This window comes from Callionymus lyra, chromosome 3 (assembly GCF_982586985.1).
Source record: "Callionymus lyra chromosome 3, fCalLyr1.hap1.1, whole genome shotgun sequence".
NCBI classification, from domain to species: Eukaryota; Metazoa; Chordata; class Actinopteri; order Syngnathiformes; family Callionymidae; genus Callionymus; species Callionymus lyra.
In genome coordinates, this window is record NC_141820.1 from 1104479 (window position 1) to 1129478 (window position 25000).

The 25000-nt window shown below is 40.9% G+C and overlaps 1 protein-coding gene across 1 annotated transcript in view; it reads left to right on the forward strand.

Moving 5' to 3' along the window:
* The window catches only part of epha10 (EPH receptor A10), a 191967-nt gene that overhangs the window by 89902 nt on the left and 77065 nt on the right, over positions 1-25000 (forward strand). The window contains exon 4 of the mRNA XM_087786137.1: positions 24393-24548. Within this exon, the coding sequence (XP_087642263.1) occupies positions 24393-24548 (156 nt within the window). The remainder of the gene's footprint in view (positions 1-24392; positions 24549-25000) is intronic.

Consider the following 25000-nt stretch of genomic DNA (forward strand, 5'->3'; position numbering starts at 1 on the left):
ATGGTGTGTGAACACATGATGATACTGTCATGAGTTTGAATCAATGGTGTGTGAACACATGATGATGATGTCATGAGTTTGAATCAATGGTGTGTGAACACATGATGATGATGTCATGAGTTTGAATCAATGGTGTGTGAACACATGATGATACTGTCATGAGTTTGAATCAATGGTGTGTGAACACATGATGATGATGTCATGAGTTTGAATCAATGGTGTGTGAACACATGATGATACTGTCATGAGTTTGAATCAATGGTGTGTGAACACATGATGATGATGTCATGACTTTGAATCAATGGTGTGTGAACACATGATGATGATGTCATGAGTTTGAATCAATGGTGTGTGAACACATGATGATGATGTCATGAGTTTGAATAAATGGTGTGTGAACACATGATGATGATGTCATGAGTTTGAATCAATGGTGTGTGAACACATGATGATACTGTCATGAGTTTGAATCAATGGTGTGTGAACACATGATGATGATGTCATGACTTTGAATCAATGGTGTGTGAACACATGATGATGATGTCATGACTTTGAATCAATGGTGTGTGAACACATGATGATACTGTCATGAGTTTGAATCAATGGTGTGTGAACACATGATGATGATGTCATGACTTTGAATCAATGGTGTGTGAACACATGATGATACTGTCATGAGTTTGAATCAATGGTGTGTGAACACATGATGATGATGTCATGAGTTTGAATCAATGGTGTGTGAACACATGATGATGATGTCATGAGTTTGAATCAATGGTGTGTGAACACATGATGATACTGTCATGAGTTTGAATCAATGGTGTGTGAACACATGATGATGATGTCATGAGTTTGAATCAATGGTGTGTGAACACATGATGATGATGTCATGAGTTTGAATCAATGGTGTGTGAACACATGATGATACTGTCATGAGTTTGAATCAATGGTGTGTGAACACATGATGATGATGTCATGAGTTTGAATCAATGGTGTGTGAACACATGATGATGCTGTCATGAGTTTGAATCAATGGTGTGTGAACACATGATGATGATGTCATGAGTTTGAATCAATGGTGTGTGAACACATGATGATGATGTCATGACTTTGAATCAATGGTGTCTGAACACATGATGATGATGTCATGAGTTTGAATCAATGGTGTGTGAACACATGATGATGATGTCATGAGTTTGAATCAATGGTGTGTGAACACATGATGATGATGTCATGACTTTGAATCAATGGTGTGTGAACACATGATGATGATGTCATGAGTTTGAATCAATGGTGTGTGAACACATGATGATGATGTCATGACTTTGAATCAATGGTGTGTGAACACATGATGATGATGTCATGAGTTTGAATCAATGGTGTGTGAACACATGATGATACTGTCATGACTTTGAATCAATGGTGTGTGAACACATGATGATGATGTCATGAGTTTGAATCAATGGTGTGTGAACACATGATGATACTGTCATGACTTTGAATCAATGGTGTGTGAACACATGATGATGATGTCATGACTTTGAATCAATGGTGTGTGAACACATGATGATACTGTCATGAGTTTGAATCAATGGTGTGTGAACACATGATGATGATGTCATGAGTTTGAATCAATGGTGTGTGAACACATGATGATGATGTCATGAGTTTGAATCAATGGTGTGTGAACACATGATGATGATGTCATGAGTTTGAATCAATGGTGTGTGAACACATGATGATGATGTCATGACTTTGAATCAATGGTGTGTGAACACATGATGATACTGTCATGAGTTTGAATCAATGGTGTGTGAACACATGATGATGATGTCATGACTTTGAATCAATGGTGTGTGAACACATGATGATGATGTCATGAGTTTGAATCAATGGTGTGTGAACACATGATGATGATGTCATGAGTTTGAATCAATGGTGTGTGAACACATGATGATGATGTCATGACTTTGAATCAATGGTGTGTGAACACATGATGATGATGTCATGAGTTTGAATCAATGGTGTGTGAACACATGATGATACTGTCATGACTTTGAATCAATGGTGTGTGAACACATGATGATGATGTCATGACTTTGAATCAATGGTGTGTGAACACATGATGATGATGTCATGAGTTTGAATCAATGGTGTGTGAACACATGATGATGATGTCATGAGTTTGAATCAATGGTGTGTGAACACATGATGATGATGTCATGAGTTTGAATCAATGGTGTGTGAACACATGATGATACTGTCATGAGTTTGAATCAATGGTGTGTGAACACATGATGATGATGTCATGACTTTGAATAAATGGTGTGTGAACACATGATGATGATGTCATGACTTTGAATCAATGGTGTGTGAACACATGATGATACTGTCATGAGTTTGAATCAATGGTGTGTGAACACATTATGATACTGTCATGAGTTTGAATCAATGGTGTGTGAACACATGATGATGATGTCATGACTTTGAATCAATGGTGTGTGAACACATGATGATGATGTCATGAGTTTGAATCAATGGTGTGTGAACACATGATGATGATGTCATGACTTTGAACCAATGGTGTGTGAACACATGATGATACTGTCATGACTTTGAATCAATGGTGTGTGAACACATGATGATGATGTCATGACTTTGAATCAATGGTGTGTGAACACATGATGATGATGTCATGACTTTGAACCAATGGTGTGTGAACACATGATGATACTGTCATGAGTTTGAATCAATGGTGTGTGAACACATGATGATGATGTCATGAGTTTGAATCAATGGTGTGTGAACACATGATGATGATGTCATGAGTTTGAATCAATGGTGTGTGAACACATGATGATACTGTCATGAGTTTGAATCAATGGTGTGTGAACACATGATGATGATGTCATGACTTTGAATCAATGGTGTGTGAACACATGATGATGATGTCATGAGTTTGAATCAATGGTGTGTGAACACATGATGATGATGTCATGAGTTTGAATCAATGGTGTGTGAACACATGATGATGATGTCATGAGTTTGAATCAATGGTGTGTGAACACATGATGATGATGTCATGAGTTTGAATCAATGGTGTGTGAACACATGATGATACTGTCATGAGTTTGAATCAATGGTGTGTGAACACATGATGATGATGTCATGACTTTGAATCAATGGTGTGTGAACACATGATGATGATGTCATGAGTTTGAATCAATGGTGTGTGAACACATGATGATGATGTCATGACTTTGAATCAATGGTGTGTGAACACATGATGATGATGTCATGAGTTTGAATCAATGGTGTGTGAACACATGATGATGATGTCATGAGTTTGAATCAATGGTGTGTGAACACATGATGATGATGTCATGACTTTGAATCAATGGTGTGTGAACACATGATGATGATGTCATGACTTTGAATCAATGGTGTGTGAACACATGATGATACTGTCATGAGTTTGAATCAATGGTGTGTGAACACATGATGATGATGTCATGAGTTTGAATCAATGGTGTGTGAACACATGATGATACTGTCATGAGTTTGAATCAATGGTGTGTGAACACATGATGATGATGTCATGACTTTGAATCAATGGTGTGTGAACACATGATGATGATGTCATGACTTTGAATCAATGGTGTGTGAACACATGATGATGATGTCATGACTTTGAATCAATGGTGTGTGAACACATGATGATACTGTCATGAGTTTGAATCAATGGTGTGTGAACACATGATGATGATGTCATGAGTTTGAATCAATGGTGTGTGAACACATGATGATGATGTCATGAGTTTGAATCAATGGTGTGTGAACACATGATGATGATGTCATGACTTTGAACCAATGGTGTGTGAACACATGATGATGATGTCATGACTTTGAATCAATGGTGTGTGAACACATGATGATGATGTCATGACTTTGAATCAATGGTGTGTGAACACATGATGATGATGTCATGAGTTTGAATCAATGGTGTGTGAACACATGATGATACTGTCATGACTTTGAATCAATGGTGTGTGAACACATGATGATGATGTCATGAGTTTGAATCAATGGTGTGTGAACACATGATGATGATGTCATGACTTTGAATCAATGGTGTGTGAACACATGATGATGATGTCATGACTTTGAATCAATGGTGTGTGAACACATGATGATGATGTCATGAGTTTGAATCGATGGTGTGTGAACACATGATGATGATGTCATGAGTTTGAATCAATGGTGTGTGAACACATGATGATGATGTCATGAGTTTGAATCAATGGTGTGTGAACACATGATGATGATGTCATGACTTTGAATCAATGGTGTGTGAACACATGATGATGATGTCATGACTTTGAATCAATGGTGTGTGAACACATGATGATACTGTCATGACTTTGAATCAATGGTGTTCGAACACATGATGATACTGTCATGACTTTGAATCAATGGTGTGTGAACACATGATGATGATGTCATGAGTTTGAATCAATGGTGTGTGAACACATGATGATGATGTCATGACTTTGAATCAATGGTGTGTGAACACATGATGATGATGTCATGAGTTTGAATCGATGGTGTGTGAACACATGATGATACTGTCATGAGTTTGAATCAATGGTGTGTGAACACATGATGATGATGTCATGAGTTTGAATCAATGGTGTGTGAACACATGATGATGATGTCATGAGTTTGAATCAATGGTGTGTGAACACATGATGATGATGTCATGAGTTTGAATCAATGGTGTGTGAACACATGATGATGATGTCATGAGTTTGAATCAATGGTGTGTGAACACATGATGATGATGTCATGAGTTTGAATCAATGGTGTGTGAACACATGATGATGATGTCATGAGTTTGAATCAATGGTGTGTGAACACATGATGATGATGTCATGAGTTTGAATCAATGGTGTGTGAACACATGATGATGATGTCATGAGTTTGAATCAATGGTGTGTGAACACATGATGATGATGTCATGACTTTGAATCAATGGTGTGTGAACACATGATGATGATGTCATGACTTTGAATCAATGGTGTGTGAACACATGATGATGATGTCATGAGTTTGAATCGATGGTGTGTGAACACATGATGATGATGTCATGAGTTTGAATCAATGGTGTGTGAACACATGATGATGATGTCATGAGTTTGAATCAATGGTGTGTGAACACATGATGATGATGTCATGACTTTGAATCAATGGTGTGTGAACACATGATGATGATGTCATGACTTTCAATCAATGGTGTGTGAACACATGATGATACTGTCATGACTTTGAATCAATGGTGTGTGAACACATGATGATACTGTCATGACTTTGAATCAATGGTGTGTGAACACATGATGATGATGTCATGAGTTTGAATCAATGGTGTGTGAACACATGATGATGATGTCATGACTTTGAATCAATGGTGTGTGAACACATGATGATGATGTCATGAGTTTGAATCGATGGTGTGTGAACACATGATGATACTGTCATGAGTTTGAATCAATGGTGTGTGAACACATGATGATGATGTCATGAGTTTGAATCAATGGTGTGTGAACACATGATGATGATGTCATGAGTTTGAATCAATGGTGTGTGAACACATGATGATGATGTCATGAGTTTGAATCAATGGTGTGTGAACACATGATGATGATGTCATGAGTTTGAATCAATGGTGTGTGAACACATGATGATGATGTCATGAGTTTGAATCAATGGTGTGTGAACACATGATGATGATGTCATGAGTTTGAATCAATGGTGTGTGAACACATGATGATGATGTCATGAGTTTGAATCAATGGTGTGTGAACACATGATGATGATGTCATGAGTTTGAATCAATGGTGTGTGAACACATGATGATGATGTCATGAGTTTGAATCAATGGTGTGTGAACACATGATGATGATGTCATGAGTTTTGAATCAATGGTGTGTGAACACATGATGATCTTTGAGGTGTTGGAGGCTCAACATGAGGCTCCTGGATATTTTACTTTAAATGAATCTAAACCGATCGTTCAAATGGTTGAACCTATATTTTAGTTCAGTTCTCACAATGCATTATGGGACTTTATGGGAGTCGCTGTGTTATTGAGCAGCTGGTGCAGAAGATCAGATTCATCTCATGAAGTGAACACAAAACTAACCCGTCTGTGTGAGTCGTGTGTGTGTTGTGTGTAAGTTGTGTACGTTGTGTACGTTGTGTAGTCGAACCCACGAAGAGAAAAGAAAACGTTTCACTGATTGAATCACAAACGTTTCTTTATCCGTAGAATTTCATGGGGAACGACTTGACATGATCAGCGATTGATGAATGAACCTCTTCACACTGTCAGCAACGCTCTTGAACGCACCACGGCTTGATGTTTGTGTTGTGATGAGAGGGAGATGGGTTTCGCTCCAACAACCTCCTGACCATGGATTGTCAGAAGTATTTATGTCGTTTTGAACCTTTTATATAGTATTTTAGATCACAGACGATCATGTGACTCACAGACGATCATGTGACTCACAGACGATCATGTGACTCACAGACGATCATGTGACTCACAGACGATCATGTGACTCACAGACGATCATGTGACTCACAGACGATCATGTGACTCACAGACGATCATGTGACTCACAGACGATCATGTGACTCATCATCATGTGACTCATCATCATGTGACTCATCATCACGTGACTGTTGGATCCAGTATCTCTCAAAATGATTCAATCCTAGTATTGAACTTATTTCTAAATGAATGTTATTTATTTGTTCTGTAAACAACAGTTGACGTCCATTAAATAATGTCAACAGTGGATGTTGTGTGTTGTGTGTTGTGTGTTGTGTGTTGTGTGTTGTGTGTTGTGTGTTGTGTGTTGTGTGTTGTTTCTCCTGACATGTGTCTCCAGCGGCGCAGGAATGTTTCCCAAGTTTCTGCTCGACGAACACGAGAAGATAAACTGCTTTTGTTCCAGATCAGGATCAGAGAAAATATCAACGATTGAAGTGACACAAATAAACGCAGTAGAAGCTGCTGGAATGAGAAGGACTGATGTGTGCTTAAAGGTCAAAGTGCGGCTTTAGAGTGTGTCCTAAATTGTTATAGGACCTCTATTATACTCTATTATACTCTATTATTCTCTATTATACTTTATTATACTCTGTTATTCTCTATTATACTCTATTATACTCTATTATACTCTATTATACTCTATTATACTCTGTTATATTCTATTATACTCTATTATAATCTATAATACTTTATTATACTCTATTATACTCTATTATTTTCTATTATACTCTATTATACTCTATTATTCTCTATTATACTCTATTATACTCTATTATACTCTATTATACTCTGTTATATTCTATTATACTCTATTATAATCTATAATACTTTATTATACTCTATTATACTCTATTATAATCCATAATACTTTATTATACTCTATTTTACTCTATTATAATCTATAATACTCTATTATACTCTATTATACTCTATTATACTATATTATACTCTATTATACTCTATTATAATCTATACTACTTTATTATACTCTGTTTTACTCTATTATACTCTATTTTACTCTATTTTACTCTATTATACTCTATTATACTCTATTATACTCTATTATACTCTATTATATTCTATAATGCTCTATTATACTCTATTATTATCTATAATACTCTATTATACTCTATTTTACTCTATTATACTCTATTATACTCTATAATACTCTATTATACTCTATTTTACTCTATTTTACTCTATTATACTCTATTTTACTATATTTTACTCTATTATAATCTATAATACTCTAGTATACTCTATTGTACTCTATCATACAATAGTATACTCTATTATAATATGTTATACTCTATTGTACTCTATCATACAATAGTATACTCTATTATAATCTATTGAACTCTATTATACTCTATTTTACTCTATTTCGCTCTATTATACTCTATTATATTCTATTATACTCTATTAAAATCTGTTATACTCTATTATACTCTATTATACTCTATTATACTCTATTATACAATATTATACTTTATTATACTTTATTATAATCTATTAGAATCTATTGTACTCTATTGTACTCTATTGTACTCTATTATACACTATTACCATATACAGGTCAACAGGTTGGACAGAAGCTCTGTGGTTGAAGCTGGACTCACTGGTGACAGTTGCTGAGATCATTGAACAAACTACTGTCATCATGATGACATCATCCTCTGAACACTGTCATCAGTGAGCAGAGAAGCAGATGAAGCACGAATGCTCCTCCCATGATGCAACACTAATAGACTCAGGGACTCATTCATTCCTCGGGCTATTAAATTGTACAATTCTGAGTTCGGGGGCAGAAGTGAAAGTATCTGAATGTTCTATGTTAGTGTTTGTATCTTTGTCTTTGTTGTTATTTTTTTACCTATGTTCTTTGTCTTTGTCTTTAGACGTAGATTGTGTCATCTTGTTCTTTATCTTTATCTTTAGACGTAGATTGTGTCATCTTGTTCTTCCTCTTTATCTTTAGACTTAGATTGTGTCATCTTGTTCTTCCTCTTTATGTTCTTCTTCTTATTTTATTTTTTATGTATTATTTTTTATTGTTTATGAAAAACTGCTGGCTATTGGAAAAAACAATTTCAATAAAGTTTTACCTTACCTTACCTTATCATACTCTATTATACATATACTTTATTATACTCTATTATACTATGTTATACTACATTATACTCTATTATACTCTATCATACTCTATAATACTCTATCATACTCTATCATACTCTATCATACACTATTATATTCTATCATACACTATTATACTCTATTATACTCATCAGTTTGTTTTTGCACAAAACTCTCATTTAATAAACATATTTACATTAGAAATTACTCCTAAGCTCCGCCCACTTAAAATGCTCTATTTAGTCTCGTCCGAGTCTCGACATGAGTTGCATTCAAGGACCTATATAAATAAATATTACTTACTTACTTACTTACTTACTCACGTAAATCATCGTCCTGATGAATGAACTACTGCATGTTGAAGACTTTAACGTTTACATGTCAACAAGTCACGAGAGTTTTCACTTCAGGTGTTCTTAAGGTGTTCTATGGGTGTTGTTCAGGTGTTCTTAAGGTGTTCTATGGGTGTTGTTCAGGTGTTCTTAAGGTGTTCTTAGGGTGTTGTTCAGGTGTTCCTAAGGTGTTGTTCAGGTGTTCTTAAGGTGTTCTATGGGTGTTGTTCAGGTGTTCTTAAGGTGTTCTTAGGGTGTTGTTCAGGTTTTCTTAAGGTGTTGTTCAGGTGTTCTTAAGGTTGTTTTTAGGGTGTTGTTCAGGTGTTCTTAAGGTGTTGTTCAGGTGTTCTTAAGGTGTTCTTAGGGTGTTGTTCAGGTGTTCTTAAGGTGTTGTTCAGGTGTTCTTAAGGTGTTCTTAGTGTTGTCCAGGTGTTCTTAAGGTGTTCTTAGTGTTGTTCAGGTGTTCTTAATGTGTTCTTAGTGTTGTTCAGGTGTTCTTAATGTGTTCTTAGTGTTGTTCAGGTGTTCTTAAGGTGTTCTTAGTGTTGTTCAGGTGTTCTTAATGTGTTCTTAGTGTTGTTCAGGTGTTCTTAATGTGTTCTTAGTGTTGTTCAGGTGTTCTTAAGGTGTTCTTAGTGTTGTTCAGATGTTCTTAATGTGTTCTTAGTGTTGTTCAGGTGTTCTTAATGTGTTCTTAGTGTTGTTCAGGTGTTCTTAAGGTGTTCTTAGGGTGTTGTCCAGGTGTTCTTAAGGTGTTCTTAGTGTTGTTCAGGTGTTCTTAATGTGTTCTTAGTGTTGTTCAGGTGTTCTTAATGTGTTCTTAGTGTTGTTCAGGTGTTCTTAATGTGTTCTGAGTGTTGTTCAGGTGTTCTTAAGGTGTTCTTAGGGTGTTGTCCAGGTGTTCTTAAGGTGTTCTTAGTGTTGTTCAGGTGTTCTTAATGTGTTCTTAGTGTTGTTCAGGTGTTCTTAATGTGTTCTTAGTGTTGTTCAGGTGTTCTTAATGTGTTCTTAGTGTTGTTCAGGTGTTCTTAAGGTGTTCTTAGGGTGTTGTTCAGGTGTTCTTAGTGTTGTTCAGGTGTTCTTAGGGTGTTGTTCAGTTGTTCTTAAGGTGTTCTTAGGGTGTTGTTCAGGTGTTCTTAAGGTGTTGTTCAGTTGTTCTTAAGGTGTTCTTAGGGTGTTGTTCAGTTGTTCTTAAGGTGATGTTCAGTTGTTCTTAAGGTGTTCTTAGGGTGTTGTTCAGGTGTTCTTAGGGTGATGTTCAGTTGTTCTTAAGGTGTTGTTCAGGTGTTCTTAAGGTGATGTTCAGTTGTTCTTAAGGTGTTCTTAAGATATTCTTCAGTTGTTCTTAAGATATTCTTCAGTTGTTCTTAAGGTGTTCTTAAGATATTCTTCAGTTGAACTTAAGATATTCTTCAGTTGTTCTTAAGGTGTTGTCTCTCTGTCTGTGTGTTTGTTTGTGTCCAGATTTGTATGTGTGTCTGTGTGTGCATCTGTGTGTGTGTATTTTTGCTCTGCGTGTGTGTGTGTGTGTGTGTGTGTGTGTGTGTGTGTGTGTGTGTGTGTGTGTGTGTGTGTGTGTTTCGTATTCATATTTGCAACTTTCCACGAGTTGTGAACACAGAGAAGTGACTTGTTGACTTCTTCTCCAGAAAAGCCTGCGAGCGAGTTGCTGAAGAAGCAGCAGATTGTAAGGAGATGGAAATGAAAAGTGTGCGTTTGTGCTCCAGGGTCACGGCTGGTTGTGCGACTAGATGTTTTCAAGCTGGAGCTCCTCAGTCATCGCTCCTCCGGCGCAGGAATGTTCAGCGAGAGGTGGGAGGACGAGGGTCGATGAAGCCGAGGAGGAGAAGTTCAGACGTGGATGGAAGGAGGTGACGAGGGCGGAGAGGAGTGGGCGGAGGAGGTCAGCACTGTATGAAGAGTTAGGAGAGGAGGAGAGGAGGAGAGGAGGAGGAGAGGAGGAGGAGAGGAGGAGAGGAGGAGAGGTGGAGAGGAGGAGGAGGAGAGGAGGAGGAAGAGGAAGAGAGGAGTAGGAAGAAGAGGAGAGGAGGAGGAAGAGGAGGAGAGGAGGAGGAAGAAGAGGAGAGGAGGAAGAAGAGGAGAGGAGGAAGAAGAGGAGGAGAGGAGTGGGCGGAGGAGGTCAGCACTGTATGAAGAGTTAGGAGAGGAGGAGGAGAGGAGAGGAGGAGGAGAGGAGGAGGAAGAGGAGGAGAGGAGTGGGCGGAAGAGGTCAGCACTGTATGAAGAGTTAGGAGAGGAGGAGGAGAGGAGAGGAGGAGGAGAGGAGGAGAGGAGTGGGCGGAAGAGGTCAGCACTGTATGAAGAGTTAGGAGAGGAGGAGGAAGAAGAGGAGAGATGGCGAGGAGGAGAAGAGGGAGAGAGGAGGAGAGGAGGAGAGATGGAGAGGAGGAAAGGAAGAGAGGAAGAGAGGAGGAGAGGAGAGGTGGAGGTGAAGAGAGGAGGAGAAAAAGAGAGGAGTAGAGTAGAGGAGGAGAGGAAGAGAGGTGGAGGAGAGGAAGAGAGGAGGAGAGGAAGAGAGGTGGAGGTGAAGAGAGGAGTAGAGGAGGAGAGGAGGAGAGGAAGAGAGGAGGAGAGGAAGAGAGGTGGAGGTGAAGAGAGGAGGAGAGGAGTAGAGGAGGAGAGGAAGAGAGGAGGAGAGGAGGAGAGGAGGAGAGGAGGAGAGGAAGAGAGGTGGAGGTGAAGAGAGGAGGAGAGGAAGAGAGGAGGAGAGGAAGAGAGGAGGAGAGGAAGAGAGGTGGAGGTGAAGAGAGGAGGAGAGGAGTAGAGGAGGAGAGGAAGAGAGGAGGAGAGGAGGAGAGGAGGAGAGGAAGAGAGGTGGAGGTGAAGAGAGGAGGAGAGGAGTAGAGGAGGAGAGGAGGAGAGGAGGAGAGGAAGAGAGGTGGAGGTGAAGAGAGGAGGAGAGGAAGAGAGGAGGAGAGGAGGAGAAAAAGAGAGGAGTAGAGGAGGATGCAGGTCCTGGATGCGCTCCAGATGAAAAACTATTCCACAGCAAACACAGCTCCTGCAGAAATGACCTCCTGCTCCTGCAGAAAAACAATCAAAGTTTCATCTCCTCTAATAAAAGCTCGTTCACTCACTGCCTCCTGTTTCCGTCCTGCTGATGCTGGTGAACATCCTCGTCTCCTCTTCACGCCACATGACCACCAGCTCCGAGGAGAGCTCTTTAGGTCGGTGTCGCAGGAGCCGGACCCAGACCGGGACACCCTGGAGAGCAGAACCTTCTCAGAGATGTTACATATCTGAAGAACTTCAGGCTCATCGACTCAATCACACCTCAGTCACATGGTCAACATGGACAAGAACAACAGTTCTGAGGGATGATGGTCCAGTTCCATCTTCAGTATTGATGATCTTGTGACTCAGGTACATCCTCAGCTTTGAACCTTCTCTGCCTCGTAAACATCTACGGAGACAGCTTTGTTGAAGGTGTCCAGTGACATCATGATGTTCTGGTTCTCTTGGATCTGTCCTCAGCCTTTGACACAGTTGAACCAGATCCTGCTGAGAAGACTGAGGGATGAAGACTGTCTGGGTCTGTGTTAGAATGGTTCTCATCTTACCTTTCTGGGCGCAGTTTTAGTGTATCTGCCAATCAAATGAGGTCTGAATCGGCAGATCTGTTGTGTGGAGTCCCTCAAGGTTCTGTTCTGGGTCCTTTATTGTTTTTGCTGTACTTGATTCCCCTCGGTAAAATCATTCAGAGATTTCCTGATGTTTCTTATCACATTTTTGCTGATGACATCCAGCTCTACTGCTCTGTTGATCCAACTGAGCCCCAGAGGCTGAACTTAGTCAATTGTTGCTAGAAATCAAACAATGAGTGAAAACACTTTGAAGCTAAATGTGGACAAAACTGAAACTCTGGTGATTGTTGATGATAAGATTCCAGGGTTGAGTCAGTACTTGAGTGACTTATGTCAGTCTGTCAAACTGAGCCTGAGAAACCTGGGTGTTGTATTTGATAAAGACATGTCTCTTGTTCAACACTGAAGAAAACTGACCAGAAACTGTTTCCTTCAACTGAGAAAAATCTCTAAACTTAGGAAAATGTTGTCGGAACATGATCTGGATCTTATAATCCATGCGTTTGTTTCTTCTCGTCTGGACTATTGTAACAGTTTGTTTTCATGTCTTAACAAGAAGGATCGTCTCGTCTGCAGTTGATTCAGAACTCTGAGCCGCTCTAGTAGAATAACTCACATTTCTCCTTCAAACTCTTCACTGGCTTCCAGTTTCTTTCAGGAACATTTTAAAATTCTGGTTCTTACTTTCAGATCTATTCATGGTCAGACCTTCATGATCTGATCCAGACTTACACCCCAGCTCGGGCTCTGAGGTCTGTGGATCAGAATCTACTTATGGTTCCACGCACACGACTCAGGACCAGAGGAGAGAAATCTTTTCAGGCTGTTGCTCCTAAGCTTTGGAACGATCTTCTCTCTCTTTGCGCTTGATGATCTACTGACTCCTTTAAGAAACATGTGTGTTTGATGATCTACTGACTCCTTCAAGAAACATGTGTGTTTGATGATCTACTGACTCCTTCAAGAAACATGTGTGTTTGATGATCTACTGACTCCTTCAAGAAACATGTGTGTTTGATGATCTACTGACTCCTTCAAGAAACATGTGTGTTTGATGATCTACTGACTCCTTTAAGAAACATGTGTGTTTGATGATCTACTGACTCCTTCAAGAAACATGTGTGTTTGATGATCTACTGACTCCTTCAAGAAACATGTGTGTTTGATGATCTACTGACTCCTTCAAGAAACATGTGTGTTTGATGATCTACTGACTCCTTCAAGAAACATGTGTGTTTGATGATCTACTGACTCCTTCAAGAAACATCTGTGTTTGATGATCTACTGACTCCTTCAAGAAACATCAGTGTTTGATGATCTACTGACTCCTTCAAGAAACATCTGTGTTTGATGATCTACTGACTCCTTCAAGAAACATCTGTGTTTGATGATCTACTGACTCCTTCAAGAAACATCTGTGTTTGATGATCTACTGACTCCTTCAAGAAACATCTGTGTTTAATGATCTACTGACTCCTTCAAGAAACATGTGTGTTTGATGATCTACTGACTCCTTTAAGAAACATGTGTGTTTGATGATCTACTGACTCCTTCAAGAAACATCTGTGTTTGATGATCTACTGACTCCTTCAAGAAACATGTGTGTTTGATGATCTACTGACTCCTTCAAGAAACATGTATGTTTGATGATCTACTGACTCCTTCAAGAAACATCTGTGTTTGATGATCTACTGACTCCTTCAAGAAACATCAGTGTTTGATGATCTACTGACTCCTTCAAGAAACATGTGTGTTTGATGATCTACTGACTCCTTCAAGAAACATCTGTGTTTGATGATCTACTGACTCCTTCAAGAAACATGTGTGTTTGATGATCTACTGACTCCTTCAAGAAACATGTGTGTTTGATGATCTACTGACTCCTTCAAGAAACATCTGTGTTTGATGATCTACTGACTCCTTTAAGAAACATCTGTGTTTGATGATCTACTGACTCCTTCAAGAAACATGTGTGTTTGATGATCTACTGACTCCTTCAAGAAACATCTGTGTTTGATGATCTACTGACTCCTTCAAGAAACATCTGTGTTTGATGATCTACTGACTCCTTCAAGAAACATCTGTGTTTGATGATCTACTGACTCCTTCAAGAAACATCTTAAGACGTTTCTATTTGTTCAGGCTTTTCCTTGAATTTCTGGAACTCCTGTGTTGTTCTCAGTATTATCTTGATCTTTAAAGTATGTACTTTATTGAATATTGTTTTGATTGTTAAAGCGCTTTGTGACCCTGGTCCGGAAAAGATCTATATAAATAAATATTACTTACTTACTTTCTTACTTACATCATCATCTGGTTCTGTGATGACATCATCATCTGGTTCTGTGATGACATCATCATCTGGTTCTGTGATGACATCATCATCTGGTTCCGTGATGACATCATCATCTGGTTCCGTGATGACATCATCATCTGGTTCCGTGATGACATCATCATCTGGTTCTGTGATGACATCATCATCTGGTTCTGTGATGACATCATCATCTGGTTCTGTGATGACATCATCATCTGGTTCTGTGATGACATCATCATCTGGTTCTGTGATGACATCATCATCTGGTTCCGTGATGACATCATCATCTGGTTCTGTGATGACATCATCATCTGGTTCCGTGATGACATCATCATCTGGTTCTGTGATGACATCATCATCTGGTTCCGTGATGACATCATCATCTGGTTCCGTGATGACATCATCATCTGGTTCCGTGATGACATCATCATCTGGTTCTGTGATGACATCATCATCTGGTTCTGTGATGACATCATCATCTGGTTCCGTGATGACATCATCATCTGGTTCCGTGATGACATCATCATCTGGTTCCGTGATGACATCATCATCTGGTTCTGTGATGACATCATCATCTGGTTCCGTGATGACATCATCATCTGGTTCCGTGATGACATCATCATCTGGTTCCGTGATGACATCATCATCTGGTTCTGTGATGACATCATCATCTGGTTCCGTGATGACATCATCATCTGGTTCCGTGATGACATCATCATCTGGTTCCGTGATGACATCATCATCTGGTTCTGTGATGACATCATCATCTGGTTCTGTGATGACATCATCATCTGGTTCCGTGATGACATCATCATCTGGTTCTGTGATGACATCATCATCTGGTTCCGTGATGACATCATCATCTGGTTCCGTGATGACATCATCATCTGGTTCTGTGATGACATCATCATCTGGTTCTGCTAACACATCCGTTTGGATCAAACCTCCAGAGTTAGTTGCAGCTGAAGTTTGTCTCTGATGATGCAGAAAATCGCTGGCGCTGAGGGAAGCGTTGAAGAGCTGCCGCTGCTCCGCACTGGAACCTGATGGATTGGATCCTAAAACCATCCTGGCATGCTCTCCTATTTTAATAATGTCTGATTATGGCTTTCAAACAAAAATAAATGATGCGTGATGTCACAGACTGTCAGCGCCAGCTGAAGGAACGTGGACTCGTCTGCAGTCCGGGATTCAAACCCTCCTCATAAAACGCAACATAAACTGCAACATTCTGCAAGTTTATCGTGATGAAAACATTTACAGTGATAGCATTTAATGTATCCCTTCTCAGGGCTAACTTACCCCGAGCTAACTTCTCATGGCTAGCTTACCTCGAGCTAACTTCTCATGGCTAGCTTACTTCGAGCTAACTTCTCATGGCTAGCTTACTTCGAGCTAACTTCTCATGGCTAGCTTACTTCGAGCTAACTTCTCATGGCTAGCTTACTTCGAGCTAACTTCTCATGGCTAGCTTACTTCGAGCTAACTTCTCATGGCTAGCTTACTTCGAGCTAACTTCTCATGGCTGGCTTACCCCGAGCTAACTTCTCATGGCTAGCTTACTTCGAGCTAACTTCTCATGGCTAGCTTACCCCGAGCTAACTTCTCATGGCTAGCTTACCCCGAGCTAACTTCTCATGGCTAGCTTACTTCGAGCTAACTTCTCATGGCTAGCTTACCCCGAGCTAACTTCTCATGGCTAGCTTACCCCGAGCTAACTTCTCATGGCTAGCTTACTTCGAGCTAACTTCTCATGGCTAGCTTACCCCGAGCTAACTTCACATGGCTAGCTTACTCCGAGCTAACTTCACATGGCTAGCTTACCCCGAGCTAACTTCACATGGCTAGCTTACCCGAGCTAACATCACATGGTTAGCTTACTCCAAGCTAACTTCACACGGCTAGCTTACTCCAAGCTAACTTCACACGGCTAGCTTACTCCAAGCTAACTTCACACGACTAGCTTCCCCGAGCTAACTTCACATGGCAAGCTTACCCCGAGCTAACTTCACATGGCTAGCTTACCCCAAGCTAACTTCACATGGCTAGCTTACCTCGAGCTAACTTCACACGACTAGCTTATCCCGAGCTAACTTCACACGACTAGCTTACTCCGAGCTAACTTCACACGGCTAGCTTACCTCAAGCTAACTTCACATGGCTGGCTTACCCCGAGCTAACTTCTCATGGCTAGCTTACCCCGAGCTAACTTCACATGGCTAGCTTACCTCGAGCTAACTTCACACGATTAGCTTACTCCGAGCTAACTTCACACGACTAGCTTACCCCGAGCTAACTTCTCATGGCTAGCTTACCTCGAGCTAACTTCACACGACTAGCTTACTCCGAGCTAACTTCACACGACTAGCTTACTCCGAGCTAACTTCACATGGCTAGCTTGCCCCGAGCTAATTTCTCATGGCTAGCTTAACCCGAGCTAACTTCCTATGGCTAGCTTACCCCGAGCTAACTTCACACGGCTAGCTTACCCCGAGCTAACTTCACATGGCTAGCTTACCCCGAGCTTACTTCACACGGCTAGCTTACCCCGAGCTAACTTCACATGGCTAGCTTACTCCGAGCTAACTTCACACGGCTAGCTTACCTCGAGCTAACTTCACATGGCTGGCTTACCCCGAGCTAACTTCTCATGGCTAGCTTACCCCGAGCTCACTTCACATGGCTAGCTTACCTCGAGCTAACTTCACACGGCTAGCTTACCCCGAGCTTACTTCACATGGCTAGCTTACCCCGAGCTAACTTCATATGGCTAGCTTACCCCGAGCTAACTTCACACGGCTAGCTTACCCCGAGCTAACTTCCCATGGCTAGCTTACCTCGAGCTAACTTCACACAGCTAGCTTACTCCAAGCTAACTTCACACGGCACAACAAATGATGCATTTACACACAAATCCTGTTGCAGATACACAACTTTTCACTGCAGTGATGAAAGTCAGGAAAGTAAGGAAAGAATATTTCACTGTGTTTTGGACCTTGTGTGTGATTTTTTGTGTACATTTATTAAAAATGAAACATTTGTAAATGGACACTGTGTCACTTTAAATCAACGTGAACATGGGGTATGAACCCGTGACCTTCTCCCTGAGAGTCAGGGGTGTATTTGAAAACAGCTCATCGTTACGTTGACCTGATGAAGGTTGAAGGTCAAAAAAATGGTCATGATTCGTGAAAGTTCGGACGACAGCCTCGTACGTTATTCTGACAACATGGTGCCGCGACTGCGCTTGTCGTGAGGAAACGAAAGAAAGTTTAGTTGGACTTGAAATCTTGTTGTTTCCACTGAAACAAGGTTTTCTTCAGACTGCGATCCTCGCGCGAACGTGTCGGCGAGTGTGTAGTTAAGTGTGTAGTTAAGTGTGTAGTTAAGTGTGTAGTTAAGTGTGTGTTTCTTCCCTGAACCTTCACCAGTTTATTTAAAGAGCCGTAAACAGGATTCACCAGCTCTGGGAGCCACAGAATGAAAATGCAAGAAGCCAGGATGTGCTGAGCTCCAGGGGATACTCATCAATACTCACATGAACACTCCCACACATCCTCACCTTTGACCCCTCGACAAAACAAGACTTTATTATTAACTTTCGTCAGACTTGAAGCCTTTACTTTTCTTTTTTGACTAACTTTGAGCCGCGCCGTGTTGAAGGTTCGACTCAGAACACAGTGTGTGGAACTAGTTAGTGGAAGTTGTTACTGCAGTAACTAGTCGACCATCATAGAAGCTTTTATTTTGGTGAATCCAACGTTTGGAACTCGTGTGATCGACTCATGTTTGTTGATATGTTGATTCTCTGAGGCGGTTGAGTGACAGGCGTCAGAAACAGACGTCACTCGAGTGAAGGAGGGAGCGATGGATGGACTTTATTGATCGCTCTGCAGGTTAGGTTCGGTTCGGGTGGAACCTCAGGCTCACAGCAACACATTCATGAGACAAGAACAAAGAGTAGCAAAAAGAACAAAATGCAATATAACAAAATAAAAGTATAGAGAACACAGATCAAAGAAAAACAACACAAAGAAGATAGAGTCCTGGAACAAGAACAAAGTAAAAAAAAATGAACAAAGAACAATAAAAAGAACAAAGTTTATTTATAACAAAATCCAAGTATAGAGAACACAGAGCAAAGAAAAACAAAACAAAGAAGATAGATTCCTGAAACAAGAACAAAGTTCATTAAAAAGAACAAAGGGCATTATAACAAAATCCAAGTAAAGAGAACACAGAACAAGAGAGATTAAAGGAAGAAAAAAGAAGATAGAGATGATGATGTGTTTGTGTGAGTGAGTGAGTGAGTGTGTGTGTGTGTGTGTGTGTGTGTGTGTGTGTGTGTGTTTGTGAGTGTGTGTCTGTGTGTGTGTGTCTGTCTGTGTGTGTCTGTGTGACTGTGAGTGTGTTTGTGTGAGTGAGTGTGTGTCTGTGTGTGTGTTTGTGTGAGTGTGAGTGTGTCTGTGTGTGTGTGTGTGTGTTTGTGTGAGTGTGAGTGTGAGTATGTGTCTGTGTGACTGTAAGTGTGTGTGTGTGTTTGTGTGAATGAGTGTGTGTCTGTGAGTGTGTGTGTGTTTGTGTGAGTGAGTGTGTATATGTGAGTAAGTGTGTATAGGTTTATGTGTGTGTGTGAGTAAGTGTGTATATGTTTGTATGTGTGTGTGAGTGAGTGTGTTTGTTTGAGTGTGTGTGTGTGAGTGTGTATAGGTTTATATGTGTGTGTGTGTGTGTGAGTGTGTATATGTGAGTGACATGCATCTTTGATATTGCGATGCATCAGTTGTGTTGCCAGTTTGATGATTGTGTTTTAATTGTGTGTAGTCGAGCATCTCCATGACTTTGGAAAGACTTTGTGAATATTGTAAAGAATAAAAGACAACATCGTTGTGTGTTGTTGTGTGTCGTCTGAACATCGTTGTGTGTCGTTGTGTGTCGTCTGAACATCGTTGTGTGTCGTTGTGTGTCGTCTGAACATCGTTGTGTGTCGTCTGAGGATTGTGTGTCGACACGTCTCTGATGTCATCTTCATGAACTTGATTGACAGCTACTCATTCGTCTCTTGAAATACCACACCTTGAAAAAAGGTCAAAGGTCAGAAACCAAATGATCTGGAACTCTTGGAACATGTCAATCATGTCCCTGTTAGCAGCTGTCAATCAAACTCCTGAGCGAGTCCGTGTGTTACTGGCGTCGACTTGTTGGTCAGCAGTGATCATGACATCACTTCCTGTGACAGGTGAGGTCAGGAGGTCAGCGCTGGTGTGAACTGATGGTTCTCTTGATCTGCTGACCTTGATTGACAGATGATCATTACAATAATACTTTAGAACGTTCTGGACGAACGAGAGGTTACGAGAGTCCATTGTGACGTAATAATGGCTTCACTCCTCCAACTGTAATCACACTTTGTTTATACAATGAGTCCCTTGGAGGTGGAGACCATTGATGACACGCTGTGACAAACCTCCATGCTTGACCAATCACAGCAGAGTGGGTGTGGTTACCGTCAACAAGAGTTCATCTCCAGAAACACACACACACTTTAACACACACACACCTAAATACACACACACACACTTTAATGCACATACACACTTTAACACACACACATACACATTCTAACACACATACACACTTTAACACACATACACACTTTAACACGCACACACCTAAACACACACGCACATACACACTCTAACACACACACAGACTTTAACGCACAAACACACTCTAACACACACTTTAACACACACACATACACACTTTAACACACATGCACAATTAAACACACATACACACTTTAACAAACATGCACACTCTAACACACACACTCTAACACACGCACACACACACTTTAACACGCACACACATACACACTTTAACACACACACACACACTTTAACACGCACACACATACACACTTTAACACACACACTTATACACACACACACTTATACACACACACTTTAACACACACACTTATACACACACACACTTATACACACACGCACTTTAACACACACACTTATACACACACACACTTATACACACACACACTTATACACACACACACTTATACACACACACACTTTAACACACACACTTATACACACACACTTATACACACACACACTTTAACACACACACTTATACACACACACACTTATACACACACACACTTTAACACACACACGTCCATGAAAGTCAATCACTGGCGTCTTCACCTCCTTCTTATTCTTCTCTTCCTTCACTTTCTCTTCACACAACAGCGTTGACAACATCACACTTTCTTGTTGTGGTGTGTGTTTGTGTCGTCGCTGGAAAAGATTGTGTGTCAGAGTCGTGGACATGAATCGACTCATCATCGACTCATGACTCATCCGTGTTCGTTTCTTGACTTTATGAAAGTTGTGTTAGTTTGTGTTCAAAGCAAACACACACCTGTTGTTGCTTCAGAGAATAAACATCTATTTATTCACTTTTTAACACAAATCTTGTTTTATTTTAACATTTTAACTTTTTTTTACATTGTTATATTATTTTATTTGTATTTTTTATTGATTAAATGAGAAACTATTTGTTGATTTTATTTCTCTTAAATTGATCTTTGACTTCTTTTGAACGGTTGTGTAACAAGTGTAAGTTACAACATCAACCAATGGGACGCTCTCGTTGTCATAAGCTCCGCCCACTGAGTGGAGCACCGAGAGATTTGATTGGATAAGACATGTGTCAATCAAAACAGCTGCTGTTTGAAGTGAGTTATACAACTCAGTCGTGATGACAACACGTGTACACACACATCAGTGGTGATGACAACACGTATACACACACATCAATGGTGATGACAACACGTGTACACACACATTAGTGGTGATGACAACACGTGTACACACACATCAGTGGTGATGACAACACGTGTACACACACATCAGTGGTGATGACAACACGTGTACACACACATCAGTGGTGATGACAACACGTGTACACACACATCAGTGGTGATGACAACACGTGTACACACACATCAGTGGTGATGACAACACGTGTACACACACATCAGTGGTGATGACAACACGTGTACACACACATCAGTGGTGATGACAACACATGTACACACACATCAGTGGTGATGACAACACATGTACACACACATCAGTGGTGATGACAACACCTGTACACACACATCAGTGGTGATGACAACACGTGTACACACACATCAGTGGTGATGACAACACGTGTACACACACATCAGTGGTGATGACAACACACCTGTACACACACATCAGTGGTGATGACAACACGTGTACACACACATCAGTGGTGATGACAACACGTGTACACACACATCAGTGGTGATGACAACACGTGTACACACACATCAGTGGTGATGACAACACGTGTACAAACACATCAGTGGGGATGACAACACGTGTACACACACATCAGTGGTGATGACAACACGTGTACACACACATCAGTGGTGATGACAACACATGTACACACACATCAGTGGTGATGACAACACCTGTACACACACATCAGTGGTGATGACAACACGTGTACACACACATCAGTGGTGATGACAACACGTGTACACACACATCAGTGGTGATGACAACACGTGTACACACACATCAGTGGTGATGACAACACGTGTACACACACATCAGTGGTGATGACAACACGTGTACACACACATCAGTGGTGATGACAACACGTGTACAAACACATCAGTGGTGATGACAACACGTGTACACACACATCAGTGGTGATGACAACACATGTACACACACATCAGTGGTGATGACAACACGTGTACACACACATCAGTGGTGATGACAACACGTGTACACACACATCAGTGGTGATGACAACACGTGTACACACACATCAGTGGTGATGACAACACGTGTACACACACATCAGTGGTGATGACAACACGTGTACACACACATCAGTGGTGATGACAACACGTGTACACACACATCAGTGGTGATGACAACACGTGTACACACACATCAGTGGTGATGACAACACGTGTACACACACATCAGTGGTGATGACAACACGTGTACACACACATCAGTGGTGATGACAACACATGTACACACACATCAGTGGTGATGACAACACGTGTACACACACATCAGTGGTGATGACAACACGTGTACACACACATCAGTGGTGATGACAACACATGTACACACACATCAGTGGTGATGACAACACGTGTACACACACATCAGTGGTGATGACAACACGTGTACACACACATCAGTGGTGATGACAACACGTGTACACACACATCAGTGGTGATGACAACACGTGTACACACACATCAGTGGTGATGACAACACGTGTACACACACATCAGTGGTGATGACAACACGTGTACACACACATCAGTGGTGATGACAACACGTGTACACACACATCAGTGGTGATGACAACACGTGTACACACACATCAGTGGTGATGACAACACGTGTACACACACATCAGTGGTGATGACAACACGTGTACACACACATCAGTGGTGATGACAACACATGTACACACACATCAGTGGTGATGACAACACATGTACACACACATCAGTGGTGATGACAACACATGTACACACACATCAGTGGTGATGACAACACGTGAAAACACACATCAGTGGTGATGACAACAGATGTACACACACATCAGTGGTGATGACAACACATGTACACACACATCAGTGGTGATGACAACACGTGTACACACACATCAGTGGTGATGACAACACGTGTACACACACATCAGTGGTGATGACAACACGTGTACACACACATCAGTGGTGATGACAACACGTGAAAACACACATCAGTGGTGATGACAACACGTGAAAACACACATCAGTGGTGATGACAACACATGTACACACACATCAGTGGTGATGACAACACGTGTACACACACATCAGTGGTGATGACAACACATGTACACACACATCAGTGGTGATGACAACACGTGTACACACACATCAGTGGTGATGACAACACGTGTACACACACATCAGTGGTGATGACAACACGTGTACACACACATCAGTGGTGATGACAACACGTGTACACACACATCAGTGGTGATGACAACACGTGTACACACACATCAGTGGTGATGACAACACATGTACACACACATCAGTGGTGATGACAACACGTGTACACACACATCAGTGGTGATGACAACACGTGTACACACACATCAGTGGTGATGACAACACATGTACACACACATCAGTGGTGATGACAACACATGTACACACACATCAGTGGTGATGACAACACATGAACACACACATCAGTGGTGATGACAACACATGTACACACACATCAGTGATGGTAACTCTGTCTTCACAGCTTGTCCTCCAGGCTCCTACAAAATGTCCTCCAGACAACAGGAGTGTTTCCCGTGTCCGGCGAACAGCGTGGCCGAGGAGGAGGGTTCGGTGGTGTGCGTGTGCAAGGACGACCACTTCAGGACGCCGCTGGACTCGCCGTCCACCGCCTGCACACGTGAGTTCCTCGGGTCACGCGACCTCTGAGGGTCACGCGACCTCGTCCTCCATGACATCAGCTCCGTCTGAGCGAAACGTCTACGACCCTGATGGACGACTTAGTGCCTCAGATACATCCACGTGACCTTGTGTTCATCCTTCACCCCTTCTGACCTCTGACCTCCACTTCGCCCAGTCATCCATCCTCCTCTCGTTCTTCTCCTTCGACCTTCACCTCTCGTTCACCTCGAAGAAGAATCTGAAGCATCAGAACATTTATTGCCTGGAATGAGAAAAACAAACGTATCATGGATCAAAATAGTTTAGCTTCAGTTTAGCTTCAGTTTAGCTTCAGTTTAGTTTCAGTTTAGCTTCAGTTTAGCTTCAGTTTAGTTTCAGTTTAGCTTCAGTTTAGCTTCAGTTTAGCTTCAGTTTAGTTTCAGTTTAGCTTCAGTTTAGCTTTAGTTTGGC